The sequence below is a fragment of the Blennius ocellaris genome (genome assembly GCF_963422515.1).
Source record: "Blennius ocellaris genome assembly, chromosome: 23".
Taxonomy (NCBI): Eukaryota; Metazoa; Chordata; class Actinopteri; order Blenniiformes; family Blenniidae; genus Blennius; species Blennius ocellaris.
The window spans coordinates 10271335-10283912 of NC_137672.1; the positions used below are offsets into that span (position 1 = coordinate 10271335).

General features: G+C 40.4%; 1 protein-coding gene across 1 annotated transcript in view; it reads right to left on the reverse strand.

Moving 5' to 3' along the window:
* arap2 (ArfGAP with RhoGAP domain, ankyrin repeat and PH domain 2) overlaps positions 1–12578 on the reverse strand; it is a gene marked incomplete at its 5' end in the record, with an annotated part of 137058 nt that overhangs the window by 25809 nt on the left and 98671 nt on the right. Inside the window, 4 exons of the mRNA XM_080519230.1 lie at positions 536–699; positions 1886–1949; positions 8143–8341; positions 8949–9051. Of these exons, the coding sequence (XP_080375356.1) occupies positions 536–699; positions 1886–1949; positions 8143–8341; positions 8949–9051 (530 nt within the window). The remainder of the gene's footprint in view (positions 1–535; positions 700–1885; positions 1950–8142; positions 8342–8948; positions 9052–12578) is intronic.

Genomic DNA, 12578 nt, shown 5'->3' on the forward strand with positions numbered 1-12578 from the left:
TATAGAAAAATACCTAACCTTATGGGCAGAGTTGTGGGATTCAACAATCTTACATAAGCTTATTTGAATCCAAATTGCAGAGAAGGTAATATGATCAGCACAAGGTATATTAACCTTCTGCGCTCTTTTAGAGTTCGCCTCAGAGATAACTTTTATTCCGATACCTCATTACACAATGTACAACTGATAATAATAATAATACTGTCTGTGTCCCCATTCTTTGCATATATCATGCAAACTACTGAGGCGACAGACTCTAGACTTGATGTGTTTATATTCTGTAAATAACTTTGAATTGAGAAATTCGACGGTACCAAGTGCAAAGGAAACTTTTTCATTTTCTATATTTCTAAAAATATGGTGATAAAAACAGTGTCATAGACAACATTAGAAAGCATAAAAATCTCATCACAACACAGTGCACTGGATGAATCAGCTCCTCAAGGGGAAATCATAATAATACTTGTGCTGAACTTTTTTTTTTACATTTTTGTAAAAACTTTTTATTTCTGCAAATAAATATCGTGCAACCCACCGTACTGAGTGACAAAGGCAATGCAGCTGTCTACTATAATGGGAACACCATTTTTAGTCAGCTGTTGGTCGCTCAGTGCTTTGCCGTCTGTGCCGGCAGCCAGTGTGATGGCAGAGTGCCAGAGGGTGAAGTCCATCCTGCTGAAGCCGTGGATATAAACTGTCCTGATATAAGAAGAGACACACAAACGCTCAATGATTATGAAAAGAAATGATTTGCAACAACACTTGTGTCGGTACTTGATTCCAGTTTTTTGTCTCCCTCTTTTCATGTTTTCTGTAATAAACTCAAATAAAATAAAATACTAAAATATTACTGTAGTAATGAGATAATAGGGGACTTTAACCATTTATTAATTTGGTGACCTTACTTGGTAACTTGTGCATATCTTGAAAATGAGAGGAAATACAAGAATATATGAAGAAATGGATGAGATTACGGGTAATTATTTTTATAGCATGACCATCATAGTGTTTGGACCATTTGCTTTAGAAAAACATCTTGTAATCCCAGTTAAAGATTGACGAATTAATCTTACCATTTTCAAACACCTTTCCTGAAAAGGATTTTTTGAACTATGACATACTTTTCTGTATATAATAAACCTTATTATAGGATTCTGGTACTCATTATTGTATTAGTCATCTTTAAAAAGGAGCCAACATCCATTTTGTTTAATATAAAGGGTTTGAGGTGTGATTTTATTTCATGCCACATTGTTAGAGATTTTATGGTATAATGGTCATTTAATTGTAAATTGTTGTAGTGAATCGAAAAATATCCTTCAACAACCCTTTTGTCCTCAGATTATTAATTTACACACATCGGCATGACACTAAACCTCGTCCTATAAATGGTTAAAATGCATAATATGGTGTTTGGTACCCGCAGACAAAAAGTTTATATAGTTTGGAAAAAGTACTGCTAAGGCATTAAATAAAAAAAAATAAAACAAAGAATAGAAGAGTCCAAATGTGTTTTTACAGAACACACAACTATAAACAGCCAATGATTTCCCACAAGGTTTGATCAAAAACACACATACGAAACAGCAATTAGTGGCGTAAGTCTTGTTGCATTACTAAGAGAAAGCGTTAAACCGCTGGCTGCCACGAGAGCTGCAAGGTGTTGTGTGCCATCTCACTCCTCCTCTCTCCCACTGAAGCCGGCAGTCTGGCAAAGCTCTAATTACCTCGGATGGTTACACTAGGTGAAGTGCATTCAGACTAACAAGACAAAAGGCGACGTCAAAGCCAACGGCGCTGCATAATGCGTGCTGTTGCTGTAACACAAATACGTTGCCAATTAGCACTTTTTTTTTTTTTTTCATTCTTCCTCTTAAAGACATACCTTCCACACTCCACCATCAGCAGGACTTGGATCTTGTCCTCACCCTCGGTGTGCATGGAGACAGCTGGTGGAGGGAGAAAAGGGCGACAGGAAGTGAGGAAATAATGCCGACAGTGAAGCTGCACGCACCCAAACGACCCAGACACAGTGCACTAATGTAAAGTGAGGCACCGGGGACAGTTTAGGTTTGACATTTAGACTTTATTCAGTGTCTGTATGAAGCATTTAGAACACTTCTGCCATGAAACTTGGAGGCAGACGCATTCATTAGCGGCCTCCGAAAGGTCTTTATTCTTCTAAGTGTACATTTATTTAAGTCGATCGCTCATAACACATTGCACAATGTGTCTAGACGCAGCCGACTAGTCTTTTCAAAGGTGCAGACATACAGAGGAGGAAATAGTGCGAGAAAAGTAAAGTCAAAGAAAATACCAGGTGCATTCCTTTGGATTTAATAGCCTTTTCTTGTTGTAATGTGGAAACACGAGTTTGGGCGCCAGTGTCACACAGACAAGGGGGGGAATTGGGGCATGAACGGCTCGTGTCATCGTCTTCAACCCTTTCCATAAGGATGGTGCAAATGCAACCACAAAAAAAGCCCCTAAAAAACTACCCATGGCAGTTACTGACATTCTTCATCTGCACAATTGATCTTCTGAAATCGGAATAAGAGCACGAGATGGAGAGAAAGTTGGCCAAGGGACTCAAAAGCTCTGCCATAATCTCTTCAGGGGCTTCAAACAGCTGCTTGGATCATGGCTACAATCGCATACAACACAAAGTACAAAAAAGATGTGAGGCTCTGCAAAGAGAAAAGAAGAAAAACAAAATCTCCTAGCAACAACATCTGGCACTTTCATCACTAGATGTGCTCGAGTGATGGATGGAGGGATACAAAAATAGAGAGTACACTGTTACATTTTAGAGATTGACATTTTGGAGAATGTTTCACTCTAAGACTTCTGGTTATCTCAACACAAACAACAATGTAGCTTTTATATGCCGTCTGCCAAGATTAAGTAAACAAGATGTAATCTATCACACAGCTGTAAAGGCCGTGTGATTTTACTACATCGCAGAGCTGTTCTGCTTTTCATTCCAGCCGAATGTATCCACTCCTCTCTTGTGTCACATAGGGCTTTTCCACCAAAAAGAACCAGGAGCTAGCTCAGTGCCAGTTCTTAAATGAGCACCGCCAAAGACCCGGTGGTTTTTCCCACTGTCAACGGAGCCAAGTCATTGCGTCACTCCAAATCTACGCACGCATGCTCAGAGAGTTGGACCATTTTTCACATCACACCGTTGCCTGGACAACCAAAACGCAGCAGAAGTTCTACGTTTTTACTTACGGGGAATTAAAATAGGGAAGTACTTTTGATTGGACGTTTTGATCTTGACTTTGGCTGATTTTCAAAGATTGTTCTGTGTATTTTCAGTTAGTATTATGACAATTACTACTTAATAGTAGAACCTACACTTTCCTCTCCCAAACAATAAATGCACCGATTGATCTGCACAGACAAAGTTTAATTTGATTGTTGGCACAAATGAGATGTGTGTTACTTTGGCTAAACTCCTTCTATAAAACCCTTTGCATGTTGAGCTAAACAATTATAAACCAAAAAAAACCCAAAACAATTAATCCCCCAAAGTCTCTCCTAACGAATAAATTGCTGTTTCTTTTCTTTGGCAGATTTTCAAGGGCAAAGCGTTTCATTCTGATCCAAACAACGGGAGAAGAAAGCACAGAACTTCAGAGATTGATATTGACTTGAGAGAGCTCTATTAACAGTGTTATCAGGTAAATGCAAAACACTTGTCATAGTCGTTTGAACAACCACACAGCAATCCTCTTTTATCCATCCAACTGCGCAGTGGGTTTTTTTTTATTTTTTTTTTTATTACTTAATATGTTTGTGTGATAAGGAACCGAGTCTGCAGCCTTGTTCTCTTCCTAATTTGTTCAGAGCCTCCTGAAGGAGTTTTTTTCTCCCCCAAAATTACACAGATTCGAGGGGCGTATTCTGAAGTTTTGTTTTTTTTTGGTTAGCACTCTCACTTCACAGTGAGAATCTCTTGAATAGGACATAAAACCTGATCAAGCAGAGTTTGCATGTATGGGCGTTGATTTTCTCCTGGTTTCACAGTTAACTCAAAAAAACATGTATTTGAGGCTCATTAGCAAGTCTAACTTCCCTTATTTGGCTCTTTAGCCCGTCTGTAGTGGCTCCCTGAAACTTTCTGAAAAATTGTAATGTAGATAAACATGTTAGTCTATTTTTAGCTTATTTACACATCAGTCATCATTTTCAAAAGGACTCTTAACTCTTGGCTAAAAAATGGCTAAAACGTTTGTAAATGAGAAAAGAAATGCAAAATCAGCTTAAAATACAAACAGAAAATGACTAGAACTTGCTGGGCCTTGAGATTTGGTAACATTTTGCTTCATAAAGCAGCAATCCACATATTGATTTACCTAGATTATCTCATTTAAAAGAAAAATTGCTTTAAAAATCACACCATTACACCCGATCTTCCTTTGTGTAGAAACATATGCTCAGCTATACTAACGTCAAGATCAGAAGGTTAGCAGAAACTCCTCCATTTAAAAAGTAAATCTTTCAAATGATCCTCTTGCATGGACAAACTTCAATGTAGCCACTAACCATGCTGGACTGGCGATTGTTCTGTCTATCTTAATTTTTGGATGATTGAGCACAGCAATGGGATTAATTTTCTTGTCTTTAAAAAAAAAAAAGTATTAAGCCCATTGCCGCAAGAGAAATCCACTGAGAGAACGCCTCTGAGTGAGTTTAAAGTTAATGTGCTTATCTTGTTTGAAAACCTTTCATTTCCCAAAGTTCTGCGAGAGAAAGGCTGATTTGTGCACTGTGACAGGTTAATGATTATCTGGCTCTATCTGTCATTTCCCCTCATTTTCCTTTGGTTCCTGTTATTTGTGCGGCAGATATCTTGACACAAGACATCACAAAAAGATCAATCTCCTCTCAAGTACACAGCTGAGCCCCCAGGAAGCCATTTCCAGAGGTACCGCAGTCTCTTTCTTTGGGGATCACTTTCTTTTATTTTTGTATTTGCAAATTTATCCACTTATACAACACGTGGCAAAGAAATAATTTAATCATTTTTGAGTGACAGTCAGAACTACTTATGGGGTTTAGTAAAACAAGAATTAATAGCATGAAGGGAAATTATGAATGAAAACTAAATGTTTAGATGAGCGGTTGTCAAACTGCAGAAACCCACTTGAAAATAAGGAAACCTTCAGAGGCCCGGTAAACTGTAATAGTAATCACCTTTTCTCATTACATTCTCTTATCTATTTATGATGCTTAACCACGTGTCTGAATGCTCAGTAACAATTCAAAAGCAGGACAAATGTCCTCACAGTTAGACATTAAAGGGACATTTACTTCAACTTTCACTTGAAAATGCTGTCATGTAACCTTCAGGAAGATTTATTTTGTATGTAGAGACATTTTTTCAGATAAATATGTGAAACAATGTGGTTTTGGTCAACATTTCATAATCATATGTTTTTTCCTAATTGTAAAACGTCTTGTATGATCAGCTAATATTCTACAATAACGGGATGCAATTATTTCACTGAGCTCCCAGTAAAGGGTTAAAAAGCATGTGTCAGGAAGAGCAGCATAAAAAGGATGAAAAAAACATGAGGATGAAATTACCCTATGTGGCGACCCTGGAAGGGGAGCAGATAAAACACACTGTCATCAAACACAATATTGGCAAATTCTATCCAGTTCCCCACTACCCAGTGAATACAGTTTTCCCCTTTGCTTTCTCCACATGATGCAAATCATAGGGCTCAAGGTCTGAATTCGCTTATTTCGTCTTCCCAGCTCTATCTCAATGCGCTAAGCAAAAGGTGGGCTCGAAGTCAAACTACTAATCTTTTATTTTCCCCCATTGAGGGAAAACTTTTCCTTAACTTCAGATTGCACGACTTCCCCTCAGCCGTTTAAGTATGTTTTAGAAACCATTAGGATGATTAATTAACAACCTGGCAACCAGAAAAAGACAAAAAAACAAAAACTGGTAACAGACCAAATCGCACTTGCAGTGCACTCCTGACGCAGTCTGAAGTGAGACGCGTTGGAAACATGTCGCGATTTTTAATTGAAAAGTGTATTTATTTAATCCCTGGGTGCTACACGAGGGCACCTTTCATGTGGTGGTGTCACTGTAGAGAAAATAACAGTTAATCCCATGTCACAGACTGTGAATCCTAAAGGGATCCTTTCAGTGCTCCAGAACCTTCCATCCCCTGACAAAACACAGTCCCTTCTGGCGCTAACGGCTCCCCAGCTGTGACAAATATGGTTTGAGAAAGCCGGGAATAAAAATGAACACGGCTGCAGTTCTTTATCCCGCCCCAGGTGAGAGGATGGGGCGGCACTTTGCGCGATTTGATCCATGTCGAGCTGTAAGTGGATTAAAAAAAGATCCATTGATTCTCCCATCCTTCTGTTCCCACATCACACTGGCGCAATCAATTGAAATGTCCCAAGATCTTTATTATCTGCCAAAGTGTGCGCAAACTTTGGAGCCTTCCATGGCGCCTGGCAGAATTCCTGCAGTCAAGTGTCTTTTAAATAGCTCGCAATTGCCAGAAACGTGGACAAATTGGCAAAAATCAATGTAAGTGGGCCGTGGGAACAGTAGCACCATGACACCCTCCTACTGTGAAAAGTATGCATTATAGTGAAAGCAATGAATGCCACATTACTCACTCTAAAAGCATGTTTTCATGCCAGATTCGGCAAAGAGCTTGAGAAAAGCGCAATCTCATTCTACCCGACAATCACCTCTCAATGCATTATCTAGAATTGACCTTTGCTGACCGCATTCTGACTGAGCACCACCCCATATAAATACATTACATGTACACTTTACCCTTGAACGCTTGTTTCCTGTAGTGATTGAAAAAAACAAAGGCTCAGAGAGCAGATGCAGCTAAACTGTGTAATGGAGCGACAAGCCGAAAAGTCTTCCGGTACTGGTTGATGACACATTAATTAAAGTTTAATGCATTAATACAATAAAAAGTCTGGGTCTGTCAAAAAGCAGCATAACACATAAATGATCAAGCACAAACAGTCACGGCCTACATGCAAAACAAAGTGTTGGAAAACCGATTTTCACAAAATCTAACATAATCTGTTAAAATTTCATAAAGTATTTTGTCATTAATTCTATGCTTTGAGGAGGATGAATAGATTACCCTTGAATAATGAGTACTTTCGGCTCCGTCTGTGTTTTTAAATGGACTTACCTTATTATTGGGACACTCATAAATCTCAGTATTGTGTGTATTCTACAATAATTGTACTGAAGAGCAGTGACAAGCCAAAAACACATTGAATTAACTCTAATTTAATCTGTATAATGTTCGTGTGTTATCATGTTGTTCACATTCCACTTGATACTAACATGTTAAGAATATGCTAAAAGTAACAACTGTACTCAACTGGTCATCCTCTTCCAGTCTCAGTATTGCAAGGTCAAGATACGTGATGACATTATAGCTGAACTTTTCTTAATGTGTGAGCACAATGCATGGCAGTCGTGGACATTGCTGCTGTATGCGCGTGAGTGAATATAAGAGCCAATAAGTGAATTTGACTAATCAAGTATGTGAAGCACAAGTAAAGTCCATTTGTCATATTGCATCTGTGTACAAATGAAAGAGAAGCAATCACCTCATAAATGAAAGGGAGCCATTTCAAGGATATCCAGCTTTTTTTTTGTGCTTTTTAAAAAAAAATCTTGTCAGCGAAGAACTTCAATAATTTCTATTAAAGGTCGATCAAAGTGAAGATTTCCCATTCAGCCTGTTCTGGAGCCTAACTTGTTTCAGTCTTTTTGCAGATGAAATCACTGATGGATCCATGAAAGTATCTTTTTTTTTAAATTCATGTTGCTATCCCATTTATTTAGGTTGAATTGGTTGTCAACACAAAGATGAGTTTTCATACTGTGAACAGCCGTGTTCAAATGTGCAGCTTCAAGGTGGAAACGAATCCAAAAAAATAGTCACAAGAACAGAGATCGAAACCTCTTATCTAAGTACAGTAACGAAGCATCTGCACTGTGACTTTACTACCTCTGGGGGTCTGAACAGTAAATTACAACCAAGACTAAGCAGCATTCCTCTGCACAGGAAGTCAGAAAGAGGAAAATAACATTGCACATACAGTATGTGATGTGCTTACTGAGTTCCTGTAGCTGTTTGAGCTGTAGGACCTCCTCCTCTCCCTCCACCTCTCCTGAGCTGAAGTGCAGGGCAGAGCCTTCCAGCATAAACCAGCCCAACCTCCAGTGGTAGAGGTCATGGCCTTCTTTGTAGTGCAGCCTGCCAATCAGTTCGCTGTCTCTCCGCACAAACCTCTCCAATTTAGTCGGGACGAAGCACTGCGGGTCAAACAAACAAGAAAACAGCCCCGTCACTAATTGAAGAATTTCTCCAAAGAGGCACTTTAGCTAAAAACAGACACACAAGTGCAACATCAATGTTGAAGGGGTGGATCATTCCCCCCCCCCCACATTTTGCTGTACCGTCCTTCCTGCCATGCACTGTCTGGGTCTTGTTCTGTGATTCAGACTGAAAAACAGAGTTCTGTAAGGCGTGTGGTGCAGATGGGGAGACATATGGACCGAATCAGCTATACCTCCCACTATCTCTGATGGAGTTGCCTGGGACTACGAAGATAAAAGAATGAACAGGGGACATATTTATGTAGGGTGTTATTACAAGATCCTGTCAGCATGTGGGGGAAGAGATAGCAAGACCACTTGTTTTACTGAAAGAAGTACAGGCAGCGTGGGGCTCAGCTGAGGACAATACGTGCATCACAAGGGAGCAGAGGGAGTGGAAGAAGAAGGATGTGTTGTAGTTTTGGGTGCACATTCACACAGTTTTTTTTTTTTTACTTTTAAGTGGAAAAAGAAAGCATGAAAGATGCAAAAAAAAAAAAAAAAAAGTGAGAGTAGAGTGTGTGCCTCTGCAATAGTGTGCCACCTTTGTTAGTGCCTGAATCCAGTCGTGCTGCGTTCCCTGTGTTTCGGCTCCAACGATCAGCAACCGCTCCGTCTGCAGGTGCAGCTCCACGGTGTAAACAGCCCTGCCGGAGACGTACAGCTCACTATTAGGTATCCGTGAAGGAATAGCTCTTCACAAACTCACAGACATGCAGAAAGTGAAGAAGCATCTCCCCCCCCCCCAAAAAAAAAACATCCAAGTTTTCACACACATACACAGCATCCTATATACTTACCTGTTTACTTTATTGCTTCCACTTGGATCGATGCTCTCCGGAAACATTTGAGGAATACACGATTACAAGCACCTATCTGTTGCTGCAGAGAAAACTTCACCAGGACGCTCGAGTGTCGAGAGCTTTCCTCAAGGCTGCTTCAGTGATAGCGAGAGAGATGGGTGCAGCGCTGCTCTTTTACTTTCCCCATTCACCTTTATTCTCTCTGTGTTTACGCTGCACTGGCAAACAGATTTAATATTCAGCCTCTGTAACAGAAGACGGCGTGTTACTCCATCAGCTATTTTCCTAAGACAGAGGTCTTAATGACTAAAAGAACCAATGTTTGCTCCAATAAATACAATTAGTCAGGAGACTGGAAATCCCTTCTTGGTATTTCTATGATCATATGAGACACATGTGAGGTCACTGTGACCTTGACCTTTGGCCATCAAAGTCTGATCATGTCATCAAGGATGGAAAGTGAAACTCGTGCCAAAGAGAAGAAGATCCCCCCCCTCAGGCATCTGGGAGTACCAGAATGGGCGGGACAGACAGATGGACCACCTGAAAACATATTGCCTGCGGTTCACAGCTGTCAACAAAACCTTCAACCATCCATCAAACTCATCCTGCTGATTGGGTTGACGAAGACAGCCAAGTGCTCTCAGTGCCAAGCTTCTCTGACAAGAATCTTATAGAGAGCCACGTGATGAGACTCTACAAACCACAGAACTGATGGAATTCTCGATCCCTCATCTCAAAGTCACTGGTTTTAAAATGGCTTGTTTGTTTGAACCTTTTAAAGACTTTAAAAGTAGCTAACTTACAATAGAGGTTTCCAGTTTTTTTAAATATAAATATAGAAACATTCAAATTCAAGGGGTGCAGGAATTGTGGATTTATTCATTAAAAATACACTATTTTGAGGGTCCCGACTTTTTAATAGAGTGCATTGAAATAGAACAACTAACCATTTAAGTGATAGAAACATCATTTAAATGTATTCCATGCGAACTGTATTTAATAATTCGAACTCATTAATTTAGGTTCATTCATGAGCAGGACAAAAACACAAGTTTCGTTCTTTACAGAGCTTATTTCCTGTAACAATCCATCAATACTAGCTTTCAGTCAAAGGAATTAGAGTGACACCAGCTATTTAATTTCAAAATAAATCAGCCAGTTCCACTGCAAATCCCTGAATGTCTTTTAATAATATGGATATGTTTTTACTTGTCTTTTAATGTGTTTATTGACCTCGTTTCTCCTGAAAGGCCTGACAATTGTATGTGAATTCAAACATATAAAACTGATCCTGATATATTCATATGTCTGCTCGGGCATGATTTGAAGGAGAGTTTGTTATAAATCTGAAGCTTTTTTTAATACTGCTAAATATATAGACACTTTCACCTGATGAATTCTGCGATATTTTGTAAGTTTCTTTATTGGTTTCTTTAGAGGCATTGTTTATCTTGTAATTAGAGTTAACCTGAACTAAACGCACAAAGGGACAAAGTGCTGCAGGAAGGAGAAGGGGTCATCAACCCGTGGATTTCCATTCAGAAGCTCACTTCTTGGCTACCGCAGACCTGAAGTAAAAGACTTGCTTACATTGTGCTTTAATTGCATTTAATTTTCACGCATCAGAGGGTCGATACAGGTTTGCCACCTGCCCAGGTTGACGACTTGAACAGAAACTGTACGTGTGCATCCAGTCGATTGCATATCACATTTGACACATTATCATTTGAATGAAAAACGAAAAAAAAGCATGTATGCATGTCTACATGAACACGCAGGGGAAATCGGAAAGCGAAAAGGCAGTTGGTAATCTTTCTCATGGTTCCTCTTCCTCCGCACACACCACACACCACACACCTCTCTTAGTGAAGGTCGCACAGGTCAGACGATCACTCCCTTAATGGTGTGCGCACAACGCCGGGCAGCAGCTCCTTTTGTATCAACTGGTCGAGGGCGTCTCTGAATACTACAGCAATAGGTGTTTAAGGCGGCATGTCACGGCAGTGTTGAGTCTCTCTTTCCACGTGTGTTGGAGGAATGGCGAAACATGGCTGTTTGCGTGCCCCTTGCTTGACCCCCACACCGACCTCTCCCACCGTATCCAGCTCGGGCAGGTGTGCAGGCGGCTTGTTAGATGGTTGGCGGGTGAGGTGGGGGCTGCGGGTCCCAAAGGGAACATGAGCGAGAGAGCATTGGAAGGGAGGGGAAAATGCTATCGTAAGGAAAGGACAGGAGCGGTGAGAGATGAACGCTGGATTATGAGAGTCCCAGAGGGAAGGAGCGGCCGGGCAGGCAGAGGCGAAGCAAGGTGGAAAGACGGGGAGAGAGAGGTGTGCTAAAAAAATGAAGTACGACAGAAGGCACAATAAGAGACAAATCCATCCGTGACCACGCAGCCTCATTCCTGCTCTGCATCTGCTTTCTGTTGGAAATCAACTCAGCTGTATGTTAAGTTCATGGAGGAAATGATTTCTCTCTTCCACTTTCAAAGTCTTTTTATAAGTTTTTGTACTCCAGAAACAAGGTTATTTACGGAAGCCCTGCAGGAACTATCACAGTTAAACAAGCTGTGAATTCTGCTTTCACTGAATGCACCTGACCAGTGATCGAACCTTCTACTTCGTCTGCAATTCAGAGCCAAACTGAGTATTTGTACTCATTGTGAGGAGAGCACTCTGGGGTCCTGAAGTGTGCTTTAGCTGAATTTTAGGAATTGACAAGTGCGGTGGAGGTGACACTAACAGAGAGAAAACTCGTCAGGTTACACAAGTGCAAAGCCACATAGCAGAGTCTACAATTTAAAACTTTCCACATTGAAAGTGCTTGTTTTTTAGATTATTTTTTTTACCTGTTAAACTGATAAGTAAATTTGTACTTTATGCTTGGTGTAATGGGAATTAACATTTTGTAAGTTATCGTAGATTCATGCATGTTTGTGTTGTTCGCTGCTTTACGCCTGCCAAGCCACGAGTCATTGTACCTTGTACTTATGAGAAGATATTTTAACGGCGCCGCTCTGAGATGTCTTCAAGGTCTCTGGCCTTCAGGCCAGAGGAATATCTTATCTTAGGGAATTCCTACCTTCTCAGCACACATAGAAATGTACTTACACACACACACACACACACACACACACACACACACACACACACACACACACACACACACACACACACACACACACACACACACACACACACACACACACACACACACACACACACACACACACACACACACACACACACACACACACACACACACACACACACACACACACACACACACACACACAGGCCTGAGATCCAGTGTTAACCTGCTTTGTTGCATCATGGAATGAGAATGTAACCGCCTACTTCAACGTTGGG